The sequence below is a fragment of the Gorilla gorilla genome, chromosome 1, assembly GCF_029281585.2.
Source record: "Gorilla gorilla gorilla isolate KB3781 chromosome 1, NHGRI_mGorGor1-v2.1_pri, whole genome shotgun sequence".
In the NCBI taxonomy this organism is placed as follows: Eukaryota; Metazoa; Chordata; class Mammalia; order Primates; family Hominidae; genus Gorilla; species Gorilla gorilla.
The window spans coordinates 203,541,106-203,557,898 of record NC_073224.2 but is presented as its reverse complement, the minus strand read 5'-3'; the positions used below and the strand labels follow the sequence as shown (position 1 = coordinate 203,557,898).

The window sequence follows — 16,793 nt, the reverse complement described above, 5'->3', positions numbered from 1 at the left end:
AGGCTCTCTGTTCTCTTTAGGTGAGCTCTGTTGTGGTTCTGTTTCCAATTGTCAGAGGATCACAAAATCCTGAGAGTTAGGGTCGACTCCCAGGTCACCTGCTCCAATTTACCACCCAGTACCAACATACTCTTTATGACATTCTGTGATGCTCCCCCCTAACCTCTATCTGAACCACTCCAGTGACAGCAAGTCGCTTCTTTGCCAGCTGATCTACTTCACGGTCAGGAAGCTTTTGGTAACTTCTACCCATGTGCTTCCAGTTTTTTAAAACCTTTTTTTTTTTTTGGATTTTTATTGAATTTACAAAAATGTCTGTCCAGTTATGACAGTAAAATGGGAAACCACAATGACAAACGGTGGCATGAAAAACAACACACACCCATCAGGAATTATATCAAACCCTTTCCTTTTTATTCATTCAGAAGGGAATCCAATGCACAGATGTCAAATGTGAGCATTGTCATTTTTTTTTTTTGTTCTAAGAAGGGAGAAAGACACTTATTCTGGCAGCTGCTTCTAGTTCTTTTCTATGGAAAACTGTCCTATTTTGTATTATATTTAATTAAGAAATTTTCAAGTTTTTTTTTTTTTTTTTTTGAGATGGAGTCTCATTCTATCACCCAGGCTACAGTGCAGTGGCACAATCTTGGCTTACTGCAACCTCCACTTCCTGGGTTCAAGCAATCCTCCTGCCTCAGCCTCCCCAGTAGCTGGGATTACAGGTGTATGCCACCACACTTGGCTAATTTTTGTGTTTTTCGTAGAGATGGGGTTTCATCATGTTGGCCTTGAACCATCAGGCTGGTCTTGAACTCCTGACCTCAGGTGATCCGCCTGCTTCAGCCTCCCAAAGTGCTGGGATTACAGCCATGAACCACCATGCCTGACCTCTTCATTCCTTTTGAAAGTGAAGTAAATGTACTAAATCAATGAAAATGACTGCATTTTCAGACACCAGAGTGTGAGGTGATGTGGACCATCCATGGAAAGAGAGCCTGCAGCACAGGTGGGCATGGGATGACGACACAGAGGTAAGGGTTGAAGGTAGTGACATTTTTGAAAAATAAGTGATGCAGAATAACTTTCAGAAGGGGTGTAAACCCTGCCGGGCACATCAGACATTGGGATCAGCAATGGGATGAGAATAAGGAATAGGCTGAGGATGAGAAATGGAGTGAGAGTGAGAGGTAAGGTGAACGAGTGGGAAAGGAATGGGAAAGACAGCCAAGAATGAAATAATGATCCTCTGCCATTGACTTGGCTATTTTGACAGACTTTATAAAATGGCTGTGTTGAACTCTGTATCATACAGAGCAGTCCTCAATCAGAAGGCACTGAGGGAGAGAGAGGATGTATGGTCAGAAAGTGATGTGATTAGGCCGGGTGGGGTGGCTCACGCCTGTAATCCCAGCACTTTGGGAGGCCGAGGCAGGTGGATCACGAGGTCAGGAGATCAAGACCATCCAGATTAACACGGTGAAACCCCCTCTCTACTAAAAATACAAAAAATCAGCCGGGTGTGGTGGTGGGCGCCTGTAGTCCCAGCTACTCAGGAGGCTGAGGCAGGAGAATGGCGTGAACCTGGGCGGCGGAGCTTGCAGTGAGCCGAGATCGCGCCACTGCACTCCAGCCTGGGTGACAGAGTGAGACTCCTTCTCAAAAAAAAAAAAGAAAGTGATGTGATTAGAGCCACAGAGGTGAACGGTTGAGAGAGTTTTAGGAAGAAAAGGGTGTTTAGCAGGGCCAAGAGCTTTCAAAAAGCCAAGAAGCCAAGCATGGTGACTTATGCCTATAATCCCAGCACTTTGGGAGGCCTAGGCGGGAGGATCACTTGAGCCCAGGAGTTTGGAGGCTCAGTGAGCTATGATTGTGCCATTGCACTCCAGCCTGAGCAACAGAGTGAGACCCTGTTTCAAAAACAAAACAGAAAACCAAAAAGCCAAGGAGCATGGTGATGAGAAAAGGCTACTGGATCTATTAATAGCAATGTTGGCACCTGGAGACCTGAGAGTTGAGATCTGTGCAGTGCAGTGCTGGCCCCATAGCCGAGAAGCTGATGAGTACGTGGTGAGGAACAGAGGAGAATGGCTAGAACAATGAAGATGGAGAGAAGCAGCCCCTGGAGAAGTAGGGGCCGAAGGAGTACCTGTGTTACTGGTTGAGGGTCTTGACTGAATTGTCCAGGTTCTTGGCATTTTGAACAAAGAATTGGACAAAATGCACAAAGAAAGCAACGAGAGAAGAAGCAAAACAGAAGTACAGATTTATTGAAACAAAAGTACACTCCACAGAGTGGGAGTAGGCTCCAGCAAGCAGCTCAAGAGCCCTGGTTACAGATTTTTCTGGGGTTTAAATATGCTCTAGAGGTTTCCCATTGGTTACTTGGTTACACCCTATGTAAATGAAACCCGCCCCACGACCAGTCAGATTGGTTGTGCGAGGGGACCAATCAGAGGTACTTTCCATTTTTCATCTGTGAGGCAGTGGAAAGCGGGGGTTGCAAAGGGAGTAGCTTCTGATCCTTTCCTTACTTGGGCGTGGAGAGGTGGGGTTTTCGTTTTGATTCAGTTCTAGGAAGGCAGCGCAAATTGGCCTTAGGTTCTTGTCTCCTGCCTCCTGCCTCAGCTGGGCACGTTTGTACAGGAGGAGGAGAGCCTTAGCAGCCACTCAGATAAACACCTGAAGCAGAATATACTTGAGGTAGGGAGGAAAGATGAGGGACACATGCAATATTAATCAATATAAAACAAATATTAGCTTCTTGTCAGTTGTAACCTAAGCTGAGAGGTCTTGAGGATATCTAGAAAACTGGGGTCAAATGTCCTTTGCTGACACGGGGCCCCCTGCTGGGAAACCTGCTGGCCTCAGTGTTTCAAAAGGAAGTGAGGGAGCTCTATAAAGAAAATGAAGGACACAGTGATCTGAGGTGATTGTGCACATCTAGGCCCTGCGGCCTGCCTCTTGCACTGCTGGCACTGCTGGCACTGCTGGCACTGCTGGTGGTGTGTGGCTCCATCGGGCCTAATGCAATTGAGGTTTTTTTTTTTTTGTTTTTTGTTTTTGAGACAGAGTCTCGCTCTGTCCCCCAGGTTGGAGTGTAGTGGCACCATCTCAGCTCACTGCAAACTCTGCCTCCCAGGTTCAAGCGATTCTCCTGCCTAAGCCTCCGCCTCCCAAGTAGCTAGGATTATAGGCATGTTCCATCACACCTGGCTGATTTTTGTATTTTTAGTAGACACAGAGTTTCACCATGTTGGCCAGGCTGGTCTCGAACTCCTGACCTCAGGTGATCCACCTGCCTTGGCCTCTCAAAGTGCTGGGATTACAGGCGTGAGCCACCACACCTGGCCATGCAGTTGAGTTTTCATGCTGTCTTAGGAACTAACAGAGAAGGTAATGTTATTTTTGTCAGCAGAGGCACCACTGGCCAGAAACAAAAAGAATCTAGAATGTACACGTGTATGGAGGTGGTGGTGGTGAAGTGTTAAGGTAATCAAATAATCAAAAACAATTTCCATTGACCCTTGGAATGAATCTTGACATTCTCACTTGCAAAGGGGTAAGTTATGATCTGAGAATTTACTTCACACCAAATCAGGAAGCTATGCAGGGAAGATTCAATGTGGAGGTTTCCTTATCCCAAGCCTGTCCTGTAATTCTCTCTACTGTCACCTGTCCAGGAATTTAGCAGCTGAAAAGGAGTTATCCAGGGCATAATTTGGAGAGAATAAGAGGTAGGTAAAGGTGGTATTAGTTTTCTGATTTTAATTTGGGTCTTTAAGATTAGGTATAATGCTAAATACATATTTTCTAAAATTTGCATTTCTCTTTTTATGGTTTCCTGTAGCTTGAGATGGTTCCAAAATGGACAGTGTGGCTCTATACTGAATGTAATCCAGAGTGACAAACCAGATGGTTATAGACTAGATGGATGTGGATGAGGGAATCTGATCCACTTTAGATCTGGGCATCTCCAGGATCTGGTTATGCTGAAGCCTGTTTCTCTCGTATTGGGATATCTGAGGGAAGAATTTAAAAATTCTTAGAAGGGGTGGGTGCAGTTGCTGACACCTGTAATCCCAGCACTTTGGGAGGCCGAGGCAGGTGGATCACCTGAGGTCAGGAGTTCGAGACCAGCCTGGCCAACATGACAAAACCCTATATCTACTAAGAAAATACAAAAATTAGCCAGGCATGGTGGTGCATGCCTGTAATCTCAGCTACTTGGGAGGCTGAGGCAGGAGAATTGCTTAAACCCAGGAGGTGGAGGTTGCAGTGAGCTGAGATTGTGCCACTGCACTCCATCCTGGGCGACAAAGCAAGACTCTGTCTAAAAACAAAAAATTGTTAGAAGGCTGGGCGTGGTGGCTCACGCCTGTAATCCCAGCACCTTTGGAGGCTGAGGCAGGAGAATCACTTGAGACCAGGAGTTTGAGATCAGCGTGGGCAACATAGTGAGACCAGGTGTGATGGCACGTGCCTGTAGTCCCAGCTACTTGGGAGGCTGAAGTGGGAGGATCGCTTGAGGAGGTCGAGGCTGCAGGGAGCTGTGATTGTGCCACTACACTCCAGCCTGGGTGACAGAATGAGACCTTGTTTCAAAAATAAATAAAATAAAAATTGTTAGATACTCACGGGGACTACATGGTGAAATGGGCCCATAGACTGTTCTTTTGGATAAACATAGACATTGATCCTTCTGCTGTTAAAGCTTGAAACTTGTATTTGTTTTATCTAAGTTCCTTTCTCAGGAAAGGACCTTCAGGCCCCTAAAAAATGGGATCGGAGAACTGAAACTTACCAGATGGGGGCACCAGATGCCCCCTTGCCCCTCCCTAGTTCTTATTTTGTTACACATTGTTACATTTCTTCCTTGCTATGTAAACCCCTAGCTTTAGTCAATCAGGGAGATGGATTTGAGACTGAGCTCCCATCTTCTCTGCAGCACCTGATTAAAGCCTTCTTCCTTGAAAATACTTATCTCAGAGATTGGCTTTCTGTGCGGTGAGCAGCAGGACCTAAACCAAACGCCTGGTGTTTCGGGAACAATGGGATGACTTTCTTCTTAGAATTCAGAGATAAATACATTTTCCTTCTTTTTTCTTCCTCCTTCGCTCTGGATTTTTATTACTTCTTTCTTCTGGGAGCCATTAAAGTCCTTTGGTTTTTGGCATTTCTGCAGCATTGCTTTACTTAATCAACAGGGCATTCTAACACCCTAAGAACAAGAGTGGGGTGGTTTGAAACGTAGTTGAGAAGAGGCTACAGTCACAGAAGAGCTGAAAGAGAGCAGATATACCCCAAAGCAGGGGGGGAGGGCAGCCTGGGTAAGACTCCCATTCTCAGGTCCCACCTGGGGCAGGGCCCAGGAAGCTATAAACTCAGGAACTTATCTGTGCAAGCTGAGTTTGAATTCTTTTTCTTTTTTAATAGATAAGGGACCCGAGGCTTGGTGAGGGTTAGTGGTCCAAGATGACATGGTGAATTGGGGGCGGGGATGGGGCCAGAGTGCATTGTCGTGATTCTGACCATATGCCTTCCCCTTAAGTTCACTGGGCATTGGTGGATTACATGCTTATGCCCCTTTGCCATGGTTTTAAATGGATATATGTGTTTTTAGTACTTTGTCCACATTTTAGGCAGAAAATAAAATCTTTTTAGAATCTTTATTTTATTTATTTTTATTAAGATGGGGTCTCATTCTGTCACCCAGGCAAGAGTACAGTGGCACAGTCATGGCTCACTGCAGCCTCGGCCTCCTACTTTTTATCTACTTTACCTCCTACTGACTCCCATGCTTTCTCTGGAAGTCCTGAACCACCATGCAAATAAACTTGTTTTTCTTTTTTTTTTTTTGAGACGGAGTCTTGCTCTGTCGCCCAGGCTGGAGTGCAGTGGCACGATCTCGGCTCACTGCAAGCTCCGCCTCCCAGGTTCACGCCATTCTCCTGCCTCAGTCTCCCGAGTAGCTGGGACTACAGGCACCCACCACCACGCCCAGCTAATTTTTTGTATTTTTAGTAGAGATGGGGTTTCACCGCGTTAGCCAGGATGGTCTCAATCTCCTGACCTTGTGATCCGCCCACCTCAGCCTCCCGAAGTGCTGGGATTACAGGCGTCAGTCACTGTGCCCGGCCATAAACTTGTTTTTCTTAATATCTGTGCAAGTCTAGAGACATGAAACTCACAGATTGCCTTATCATGGAGCTGTCATACCAGAGATCTGCATCTTGTTTATTTACTGACAGGACAGATACGTTTGAAATTACCAGCATCGCTCTGGGATAGGTGGAGGGAGGAGGCTGCGGCTGCTTCTTGGCACCTCACGGCCCACCTCCAAGGCCCCAGGACACACTCAGAGCAGTGACATTCTGATATGTGACAGCAAGGTAGGAGCCGGACTCAAAACAGGTCAGAACCTTCCCATTCATCTGTCACCCAGTCAGGCCCCCCTGAATGGTGGCCAGATTGCTGAAAAGAGACTAAAACGAAAGGCACTTTGTACATCTGATGCAACAGGTGTTTTATAGCACAATATGCTTCTCCTCCCCAACAGACTTTTCGTGAGTATGTGGAGGGGAAGGGTGTCTTTATAGGTAAGGAAGTGTAACTTTAATGGGTAGGGAGCAATTAACATTTATTTGGTGATTTATATTCTTTTTTTTTTTTTTTATTGAGACAGAGTTTCGCTCTTGTTGCCCAGGCTGGAGTGCAATGGCATGATCTTGGCTCACTGCAACCTCTACCTCCTGGGTTCAAGCGATTCTCCTGCCTCAGCCTCCTGAGTAGCTGGGATTACAGGCATGCACTACCAGGCCTGGCTAATTTTGTATTTTTAGTAGAGACAGTGTTTCTCTATGTTGGTCAGGCTGGTCTCGAACTCCTGACCTCAAGTGATCTGCCCGCCTCGGCCTCCCAAAGTGCTGGGATTACAGGCATGAGCCACCATGCCCAGCCCTTGGTGATTTACATTCTGTATCTAAACCCTTTGCCTTTGGAAAAGCCAAAGGGCAGCTTCCATTACATTCTAGAATGATGTTCACCTTGGTCCATCCCAGGTGTGAGGGGATGGAGAGGTTCCTGTAGTTGGCCCAATCTCAGGCAATGTCCAGCTCAACTTAGTTTCTCTCCAGCCCTCTGCCATTCTGGATATTCCTTCCATAGGATTGAATGGGTCTGAACCTGCCAGTTACTCAGTCCTGGGAAGGAGCCTATGGCAGAGGGCTGCTGCGCCTTTCTGAAGCAGTAAGGGCAGCCCTGGCTGGAGACATTTTACATGGATTCCAGTGAGACTTGGCCTCCTGCTGCATCCTGCAAAGTCTGCTCCCGCCCAGGGAAGCGGCTCAGCTAGGATGCAGAAGGGAAAGGGGCATACCACACGTGCCTCCCATGCACCCAATCTAGGGTGCTGTTTGGTGACTCACGGTGATGCAGAGGAGACCGATGTCACAGTGCATCCTGCCAGGTATCTTTTTTTTTTTTTTTTGAGACATAATCTCGCTCCGTCGCCCAGGCTGGAGTGCAGTGGCGCAATCTAGGCTCACTGGAAGCTCTGCCTACCAGGTTCATGCTATTCTCCTGCCTCAGCCTCCAGAGTAGCTGAGACTACAGCCATCTGCCACCATACCCAGCTAATTTTTTTTGTATTTTTAGTAGAGATGGGGTTTCACTGTGTTAGCCAGGATGGTCTCGATCTTCTGATCTCGTGATCCGCCCACCTCAGCCTCCCAAAGTGCTGGGATTATAGGCCTGAGCCACTGTGCCCGGCCTACGCTGGGTGTCTTTAGAAGGCAAAGCACACTCAGGGGTAGAGGAAGACCCTGGGGGTAAGGAGTACATGTCATGCTGAAAAGAAGAAAATATTCTCTTGGTATACATGTCAGTATGGGATAAACTGACACCGCATGGATAGACGGACGTGCGGGAAGTACAGATGCTGGCATGTCCTGCCTGGGGCCAGCTGAGTGTTCCCCGTCGCGGCCTTGCTTACTCTTCCTCTGAGGTTACAGTTCCTAGTGAGCCATGCAGAAGAAGGTCTTTTACACTGAGCCCTCACTGTTTATGGCAACTGCCTCGAACAGTCATTGATTTCAAACTTGCCTACAGGCAGAATGTATCCCAGAAAGCCAAGGATTTTGTTAATGTTTACAGGCCTTTGTAGATCCCCACAGGAAAGCTGAAATAGTAATCCTGAAAATGACAGTAGGGGTGACCCCTTACCCACTCTGGGGCTCAAACCTATGGCTTAGGAGGCTTTTGGTGGTTGCCACAGAATTAAGAATAAAATGGGAAAGGTCAAGTTTAAAAGTCAGAATATATTTCACTGAAAATATGTGTATGTGTGTGCCTTCAAGAGTGAGTGCTCCTCAAGGGAGACTCACACAGTTCCTTACAACATAAACAAGAAATAGACGTAATGGCTTCACTCAGTAGAAAACTAGCAGCATCATTCTGGGCCATGGGGCATTCCCCAGGGGTCACCATCCAGCAGCCTCTCCCTGGGGGCAAAGGACACCTGGTCAGAACAGCTATAACTCATCCATCATGGCGAGCAAATCGTCCCCTTTGCTGGTGCTCAGCCTTGGCTGCTCCATGATCTCAAACTCCCCCATGATTCGAGCCAGCTCCTCGCTCCGTTGCTGGTCCTATGAGGGAAATGAGAGGTAAAAGGGCATGAAGAGGCTGTGCTGGCAGGCTGCCTCTTTGTGCACTAGGCACTTAGTTTTTTGTCCCACGACTGATATGTTTCAGTTGCGCACCTGTTTGTCAGAAAAGGGATTGTAGTTACAGGCTGATCAGAGAGAAGAAGAGGGTCTATATATTTTTTTCTTCATCAACATGTATGTGACCAAGCATCCCTGGCTGCTACAGAATAGCAGATGGGTATAGTTAAGAAACATCTTTAATTTGAGCAGGGGGAATGACAATACAGCACTTAACAGCTATATTGTAGTCTGAATCCTGCTTGAAAAAGAGGGTCTCTGAAGTCCAATGTTATATAAGAGGAGGAAAGGAGGAAGGGAGGCTGGGTACGGTGGCTCACCTTTGTAATCCCAGCACTTTGGGAGGCCAAGGCGGGTGGATCACTTGAGGTCAGGAGTTTAAGACCAGCCTGGCCAACTTGGTGAAACCCCACCTCTACTAAAAATACCAAAAAAAAAAAAAAAAAAAAAAAGCTGGGCATAGTGGCGGGCACCTGTAATCCCAACTACTCGGCAGGCTGAGGCATGAGAATTGCTTAAACCTGGGAGGTGGAAGTTGCGGTGAGCTGAGATTGAGCCACTGCACTTCACCTGGGTGACAGAGCGAGACCCTGTCTCAAAAAAAAAAAAAAAAAAAAAAAAAGATGAGGAAAGGAATATGACTGGACCCTGTGTAATCCCCTGTACGTACCTGGGTGGCTTGTATGTTGATAACTTCATAGGATAACTCTTCTGGCCTGGTTAGCGCTGCTTGTCTAGATGAGATGGTAAAGAAAATGGGTGCAACATTAGGGTTCTTTCCCTGCCAGCATGGCAAACTGGCTCTTGATCAGTTGGCAACCTATTTTTTCTGCCTCATCTTCTGCCATTTCTCTTAAACTTTCTACCCCATCTCCCACCAATGTACCCTATGACCTAGAAAGTCAAGTTCTTTTATCTCTCTGTGACTTTGCACATTATAAACCCTGCCAAGAATGTTTCTTCCCTTCCTCTGCTTGGCAAACTCCAAGACCTAGATCAAATGCCAGCTCCTTCAATCTGCCAGTGCAAAGTCAGTCACTGTCCTCAATTAGCGCATTCATGACACAGCACTGAAATAACTTATATCTGTACATGTTCACTCTCCCACTAAGCTGAGAGCTTCCTGAGGACAGGCTCTAGGTCTTACATCTTTGCATTCCCAGGACTTTACATAGTACCTGTCACACAGAATTAAACAAAAGAAGTTATTAATAGTTCAATGAAAGGTGACACTCACGCCAAATACTTGGTTTTGAGGAGGATCACATGAGATAATGCATGCAAAAGTGCTCTGTAAACTGTAAAGCACTATAAATCACCGTGGGTGATTTACTATTGCTGTTGGTTTTGGGTTATACTGTCTAATACAGGGAAATCAAGCTCCAACCTCACTCTGGTTTCTTAACACACTGTCTTAATCTGGTCATCCTGGCTTCTAACACTGCTTATTCAGCTGTTCTCTGATAAGTAAAACATTGTAACTCTTTTTTTGTTTTGTTTATTATCATTTTTTAGAGACAGGGTGTTGCTCTCTCTCCTAGGCTGGAATGCAGTGGCATGATCACAGCTTGCTTAACCTTAAACTCCTGGGCTCAGACGATCCTTCTGCCTCAACCTTGTGGGTAGCTGGGACTACAGGTGCGCACCATCACACGTCTCTTTTTTTTTTTTTTTTTTTTTTTTGAGACAGAGTCTTGCTGTGTGTCTCCCAGACTGGAGTGCAATGGCGCAGTCTTGGCTCACTGCAACCTCTGCCTCCCAGGTTCAAGTGATTTTCCTGCCTCAGCCTCCCGAGTAGCTGGGACTACAGGTGCGTGCCACCACACCCAGCTAATTTTTTGTATTTTTTTTTTTTGTAGAGACGGGGTTTCACCATGTTAGCCAGGATGGTCTCGACCTCCTGACCTTGTGATCCGCCTGCCTTGGCCTCCCAAAGTGCTGGGACTACAGGCGTGAGCCACTGCACCCGGCCCCATCTCTTTTTTTGAATGACTCTGGAAGATTCAGGCCATTTCATCCTGGTGGGCTATTTAAATTATTAAATTTGTTGGTATTTTATTTGTGATATTTACACAAATATTTATAAGTGCCACTGGTTTGTAATAGTCATTTTGTGTTCTTGTCATGCTTGGGATTTTTATATGTCTTTAACGAAACAGGTTTAAAACATACTCCTCTTCTTCATCGGTGGTGAAGAGATTCAACCGGAATCCGGGCTCAGGGCCACTGGGTTTCTTAATCTCCATCCCTCCCATCAGCCTGGCCAAGAAATTCAGCTCTTCTTTAGCAAGAGGGTTTGGAGCAATGCTTTCCTGTAGAAACAGTTGCATGATTTTTAGCCACATGAAGGCAATCACATTTCCTGCTAAAACCTCAGAGACACAGGTAGGTATTATAAAATAAGGTGGAACAATTGCTATTTAAATTATTTCTGGGTCCAAATAAAGTGTAGAAAGCAGGCTTAACCAAAAGAAAAACAATCACGTCAGTAGCAGAGGGCATGTAGCAACTTTGCAAACCAGAGATTTTCATACTGTCCGCAAGAGCGGAAGCCCCAGGGATCCACGTTTCTCCTCTCACTACCTTCCTCCTTGAAGGAGAAGTGTATGGCTTCCTTTCCTGTCAATCGGGTTCCCTCAGCATTTACAAGTTGCCTCAGTCCAGTCTGTTCCAGAGGCGCTGCCACACTGCCCTCAGGTGGTGACGGCCGGGAACACACCCTCGAGTCCATTCCCTCCTCTCACAGTCCTCATCCTGCCTCATCCTGTACCCCTCTTCCTGGTAGCCTGGCCTCCCCTGTTCTGCCTCTCCCCTCACTCCACCACCAGTTACCTAAATGCAGTTTTTGTCTCATTTCTCCCTGGCTTGAAACAAACCCCTCTGCCTCCTGTCGAAAGAACAAAGCCCAAATTGTTTACCACCCTTCCTGGTCAGGCCCCAGTGTCCCTGTCCAGGCGAATCTCTGCCAGCAAGCCTCCATGATACTGTGATCCATTACGTAAGCCTCGTGGGAGACACTGCCATCCTCCTCCCGGGAACACTCTTGCCCCTCTGTCACCTTGGTCCGTGTGCCCATTTCTCCCTCTCTGCTGTTTCATAGTTTACCTACTCTAGAGCCCCACTTCAATATCCCCGCCTCTGAAATGCCTTCTTGATCCCTGTGATCCCTGTCCACTGGACAGACATGAATTCCTCTGGCACAGCACTTTGTTCAGGATCCCCAGCCAGCCCTTCCTCCACCTCATTTGAGTTGTTTCTTTCGCCATCTTTCCCAGGGTCCCACAGGCCCCTTCAAGATGGGACCACATCTATGTCAGCTTCGTGTCCCTGGGTCCCCAGCCCATAGAAGCAGTTTAATAAATGTTTGCTGAATAATTTAATATTCTGTGATCTCTCCTACAGCTAGCTGGGAGCTAGTTCAGCGAAAACTTGTAAGGATGGAATTCAGAGAAACTAAAACCCCCCACTCTGACTTAGCTACCATGGTGCTATAGAGGGAAACATTAAAAAGAAATGTTTTAATGATCAGAATACACACGAGTGCTGATGTCAGCAATCACGGACCTAATGGCACTGGTACTACACTACTGCATATGTCCTGGTGTGTGGTTCCTCTTAATTATGGTGGCTGAGCCAAGCCTAAAATTACCTAATTAGTGAGATCACTGGAAGTCTCCATGAAAAGCTACAATTAAAACCTGTGTACTCGTAAGGTGGAATGGAGAAGATTGCACACAACAGGGGAAATGTTGGCTAGATCCGAAATCTAAAGCGTTCTCACCTCTCTTTATGTAGACTTCTGTATCTAGAGAGAAGCTGTGAGGGTAGGCAAGGAAGGCAGCAGCTCACCTGGGTCCATGAGGCTAAGTTCTTTGATGATCCAGACATATGAGTTTCCACAGGCTGATTCATGCTGTACCTGGTGTGTCAACAGAAAATGGTGACATTATCCAGCCCCTTTCCACGGACTTCTCTCTAACTCATAAGCATAGTTTGTAGCTTTTATTCTGAGACATTAAATAGCATCCAGAAAGGTGCTGTGGGTACAGAATGCAACTGAGTGCGTGTTAACCACTCACATTTCACTTCTTCCTAAAGAAAAACACCTGGGGAGGCTGGGTGGCAATGCCTCCTCTTGTGAAGAGTAACACGCATCACTGAAAAGATATGCAGCTTTACAGAACGGATAAGTCTTTCTGGATTTCCACTGCAACACAGATTTTGGCTAGTTCTCTTGCATGGCTATTGAACATCATGTATCTTTTCATTCTGTTGAGTTGCCTTATGTTTGGCGTTCCTGGGTGCCCTTTGAAATGTCAGGCCTCTGTATGCAGTGTACCTAAGGGGAAATTACTCCTATTGTCGGCAGGGATTTTCATAGCAGAAGTCTGGCTGTTTTTCTTTTTTTTTTTTTAAATGAAGTGACCTCCCTTGGACTTGAATTCACTCAGAGAAGAATTTGCTTACATGTTAGTTCCCAGTTTCAGGACTCGGTCTCCATAAAGTTCAAAAGAACCTTCTTTGGGTGCAGGGACATAGTTTCCACCATGCTTGAATTCTATCCTCTTCACTTCTTCACCTTTGTTGTTGAACATTCTACAATACAAAGTATGACATGATGGAATGTTCTCCAAGCTTAGGTAGTCCTGGAGGCTTCTTTATTCTTTGTACTACAGAACAAAAAAGGAATACATGCTCTCCTTCAAGATAAAGGTGCTGGTTGTAATAATAATAAGAATAATACAATAATAATATTTATTGAGCATATGTATGTGCCAATTGCTTTGTAAGCACGTTAGAGCACTATTATCTTATTCATCCACACAGTAACCATTTAACAGATGAGGAAATTAGTCCTGGGGAACTGGGTAACTTGCCTCAAGTCCCTCTACTAAGTGACAAGGTGGGGATTAGAACCTGACTTTTTCAATAGCTGTTTTACTGAAGAAAGAGAAGGGCTGGGCAGACTGTGAGTGGCTTGGCAGTGCGGCATTCCGTGTGCGGCCCATGTGCTGATTTCCTAGCACCCCAAACATAGCTCTGATCATTGTTGGGAATTCACCTGATGAGTCCTGGAACTTCAGTTCCCCAAGGAACAGGCCCGGACACCGGCAACACAAAGCGACCGTTATTATTCTGAACTTTGTCCTTTAGAAACATGGATACCTGGAAAAAAATACACTTATTGTCATTTTTCTTGGTATATTTTCATAGACATCAATATTCTGAGGGTGGAAAGTGCGTAATGGTTTGGGAACATGACCTATGAGTTTATAACAATAAGAAGGGAGAGGCCGGGCGCAGTGGATCACGCCTGTAATCCCAGCACTTTGAGAGGCTGAGGCGGGCGGATCATGAGGTCAGGAGATCGAGACCATCCTGGCTAACACGGTGAAACCCTGTCTCTACTAAAAATACAAAAAGTTAGCCGGGCGTGGTGGTGGGCACCTGTAGTCTCAGCTACTCAGGAGGCTGAGGCAGGAGAATTGCTTGAACCTGGAAGGCAGAGGTTGCAGTGAGCCAAGATCGTGCCATTGCACTCCAGCCTGGGCGACAGAGCAAGACTTCATCTCAAAAAAAAAAAAAGAAGAAGGGAGAAAAAATTACACTTGCAGAGTTAACTGTATTTTAACAAACAGAACTATTTTTTTTTTTTGAGATAGGGACTCACTTTGTCACCCAGGCTGGAGTGCAGTGGCACGATCTTGCCTCACTGCCACCTCAGCCCCGCCAGCTCATGCGATTCTCCTGTCATAGCCCCCAAGTAGCTGGGACCACAGGTGTGAGCCACTGTGCCCAGCTAATTTTTATATTTTTTTGTAGAGATGGGGTTTCGCCATGTTGGCCAGGCTCAAAATCCTAAGCCCAAGTGATCTGCCTGCCTCAGCCTCCCAAAGTGCTGGGATTACAGGCGTGAGCCACCGTGCTCGGCTACAAACAGAACTACTTTTGAGCAGCACAGCAAACCTTCCAGGTGAGTCCTATTACCCCCATTTTAAAGACGAGAAAGCTAAAGTAGAGAGTGAAGTGACTTGCCCAAAGAGAGCTAAGAGGCAGGGCCAGGATTCAAAACCAAAGGTGACTCCAAATTCCACCCGTATTCCTTGGTTCCCTGCCTACTTTCCATGCAGCTGCAGGCCTTGAGCTGTAAGAACCTCATATGGCCCCTTTCTACATGAGGCAGCTCAGAGGTTAAGACGCCTCCTCAAGGTCAGCCAGCTGGTAAGGGGCAGAGCTAAGGATTCAAACTCCTGTGATTCTGACTTTGGAGCCCGAGCCTTATCCACATGCTGGACTAGAAAGAAGGATGGGGCTGGGGCAGGGGGATCCAGCTGGCATTTAAGTTTGAGGATCTTTTAGGTGACTGAAAACACATTACACTTATTCCTTCTCCTGGGTTCGTGTACTCTGTATAGAGGTTTCGGTCACTCACAGATTAAATCTCATAAAGATAGTAGCAGTTAATCAGTTTTACTGGGTCTTGGCTTCCTTATCTGTAAAATAAGAGATGAGCTTGAAGATCTCTTCAACTCTAATATTCTATAAGGTTATATTAGTAATATAATCAAGAATAAGTATCTTAGGCTGGGTGTGGTGGCTCACGCCTGTAATCCTAGCACTTTAGGAGGCTGAGGCAGGTGGATCACCTGAGGTCAGGAGTTCGAGACCAGCCTGGCCAACATGGTGAAACCCTGTGCTTACTAAAAATAAAAAAATTACCAGGGTGTGGTGGCTCATGCCTGTAATCCCAGCTACTCACGAGGACAAGGCACGAGAATTGCTTGAACCCCAGAGGTGGAGGTTGCAGTGAGCCGAGATCATGCCACTGCACTCCAGCCTGGGCAACAGAGCAAGACTCTGTCTCAAAAAAAAAAAAAAAAAAAAAATGGAAAGAATAAGCATTTGTTGTGTGCAAGGCAGTGAAAATGCAAAGCGATAAGAATGTGTGAGCTGGCAGCTTGGCATACTGATGTTAGACTCTGAAGGCTTAAATACTGGACAGGCCACTTCTGGGTTTTTGGGAAATTACACAACCTTTCTGTGCATCAGTTTTCCCTTTGGTAACCTGGGGGTAATAATAGTAATAATAATAGATAACTTGGTGGGTTACTGTGACAACTAAATCAGACAATGTATAAAAAGTAAAGCCGGCTGGGTGCAGTGGCTCACGCCAGTAATCCCAGCACTTTGGGAGGCTGAGGCAGGAGGATCATGAGGTCAGGAGTTCAAGACCAGCCTGGCCAACATGGTGAAACCCTGTCTCTACTAAAAATACAAAAAATTAGCTGGGTGTGGTGGCATGTGCCTGTAATCTAGCTACTCGGGAGGCTGAGGCAGGAGAATCGCTTGAACCCAGGAGGTGGAGGTTGCATTGAGCTGAGACCTTGTCACTGTATTCCAGCCTGGGCAACAGAGCAAGACTCTATCTGAAAAAAAAAAAAAAAGCAAAGGCTGACACATAGACTATGTGCTCAATAAATGGTAGCCAATACTCTTATTATTACAAGTCTATTTGGACACAGGACACAAGCATAAAATGGAGAAAAATAACACTTTAAAGCAGGACATGCTGCATAGCAGGTGCATAGAAGCTTGCTGAGGAGAATGACGGCTGGCATGCCGGGAGTCTGGGGGGAGGCAGGCGTGACTGTGGGTCTGGAGCTGAGCCTGGAGGAAGAAGGTAGGTGTAGAGACACTTCAGAGATGGAGATGAGCAGGTGTGAGTCACGTTTTCAGGGGAACGTGTAAACTGGTTTGGTCAGAGGGTTTGCTGGATGACGTTTAAGACATTTTTAACCTCAAGATTCTGTGACCAAGGGATGTGAGTACAAGAAAGGAGAAAGAAAATTTAGAGGGAGAATTGGGAATATTTATATGTGCTAGAACCTCTGTTAGTTTAATCTTACGAGGTTGACTATGGCATGGTAGATCTGAAATGTACAAATTTAGGTCATGTGTGTGTCTGTGTTTGGCCTGAGACTCTGCCAGTGGCTGGAGAGGACTGTTAGGTCTGTCTGCTTGCTCAGCCCCTCTGCTGGCCTTTTCTTCTCCCTCCACCCTTTCCTT

At 46.2% G+C, this 16,793-nt stretch overlaps 1 protein-coding gene and 1 non-coding gene across 6 annotated transcripts in view; both read right to left on the bottom strand.

Moving 5' to 3' along the window:
- Positions 1-8,298: 8,298 nt before the first annotated feature.
- The window catches only part of OSCP1 (organic solute carrier partner 1), a 33,193-nt gene continuing 24,698 nt past the window's right edge, over positions 8,299-16,793 (bottom strand). For all 5 annotated transcript variants that reach the window (XM_019015419.3, XM_019015411.3, XM_063700295.1 and 2 more), the window contains 6 exons: positions 13,789-13,892; positions 13,194-13,322; positions 12,576-12,645; positions 10,899-11,038; positions 9,397-9,460; positions 8,299-8,648 (listed from right to left, as the gene is read on the bottom strand). In XM_019015419.3, the coding sequence (XP_018870964.1) occupies positions 8,532-8,648; positions 9,397-9,460; positions 10,899-11,038; positions 12,576-12,645; positions 13,194-13,322; positions 13,789-13,892 (624 nt within the window). In that variant the 3' untranslated portion in view covers positions 8,299-8,531. The remainder of the gene's footprint in view (positions 8,649-9,396; positions 9,461-10,898; positions 11,039-12,575; positions 12,646-13,193; positions 13,323-13,788; positions 13,893-16,793) is intronic.
- On the bottom strand, positions 8,842-8,970 carry LOC115932299 (small nucleolar RNA SNORA63). The gene has a single exon (XR_004068592.1). It is a non-coding gene; the product is annotated as a small nucleolar RNA SNORA63 (small nucleolar RNA).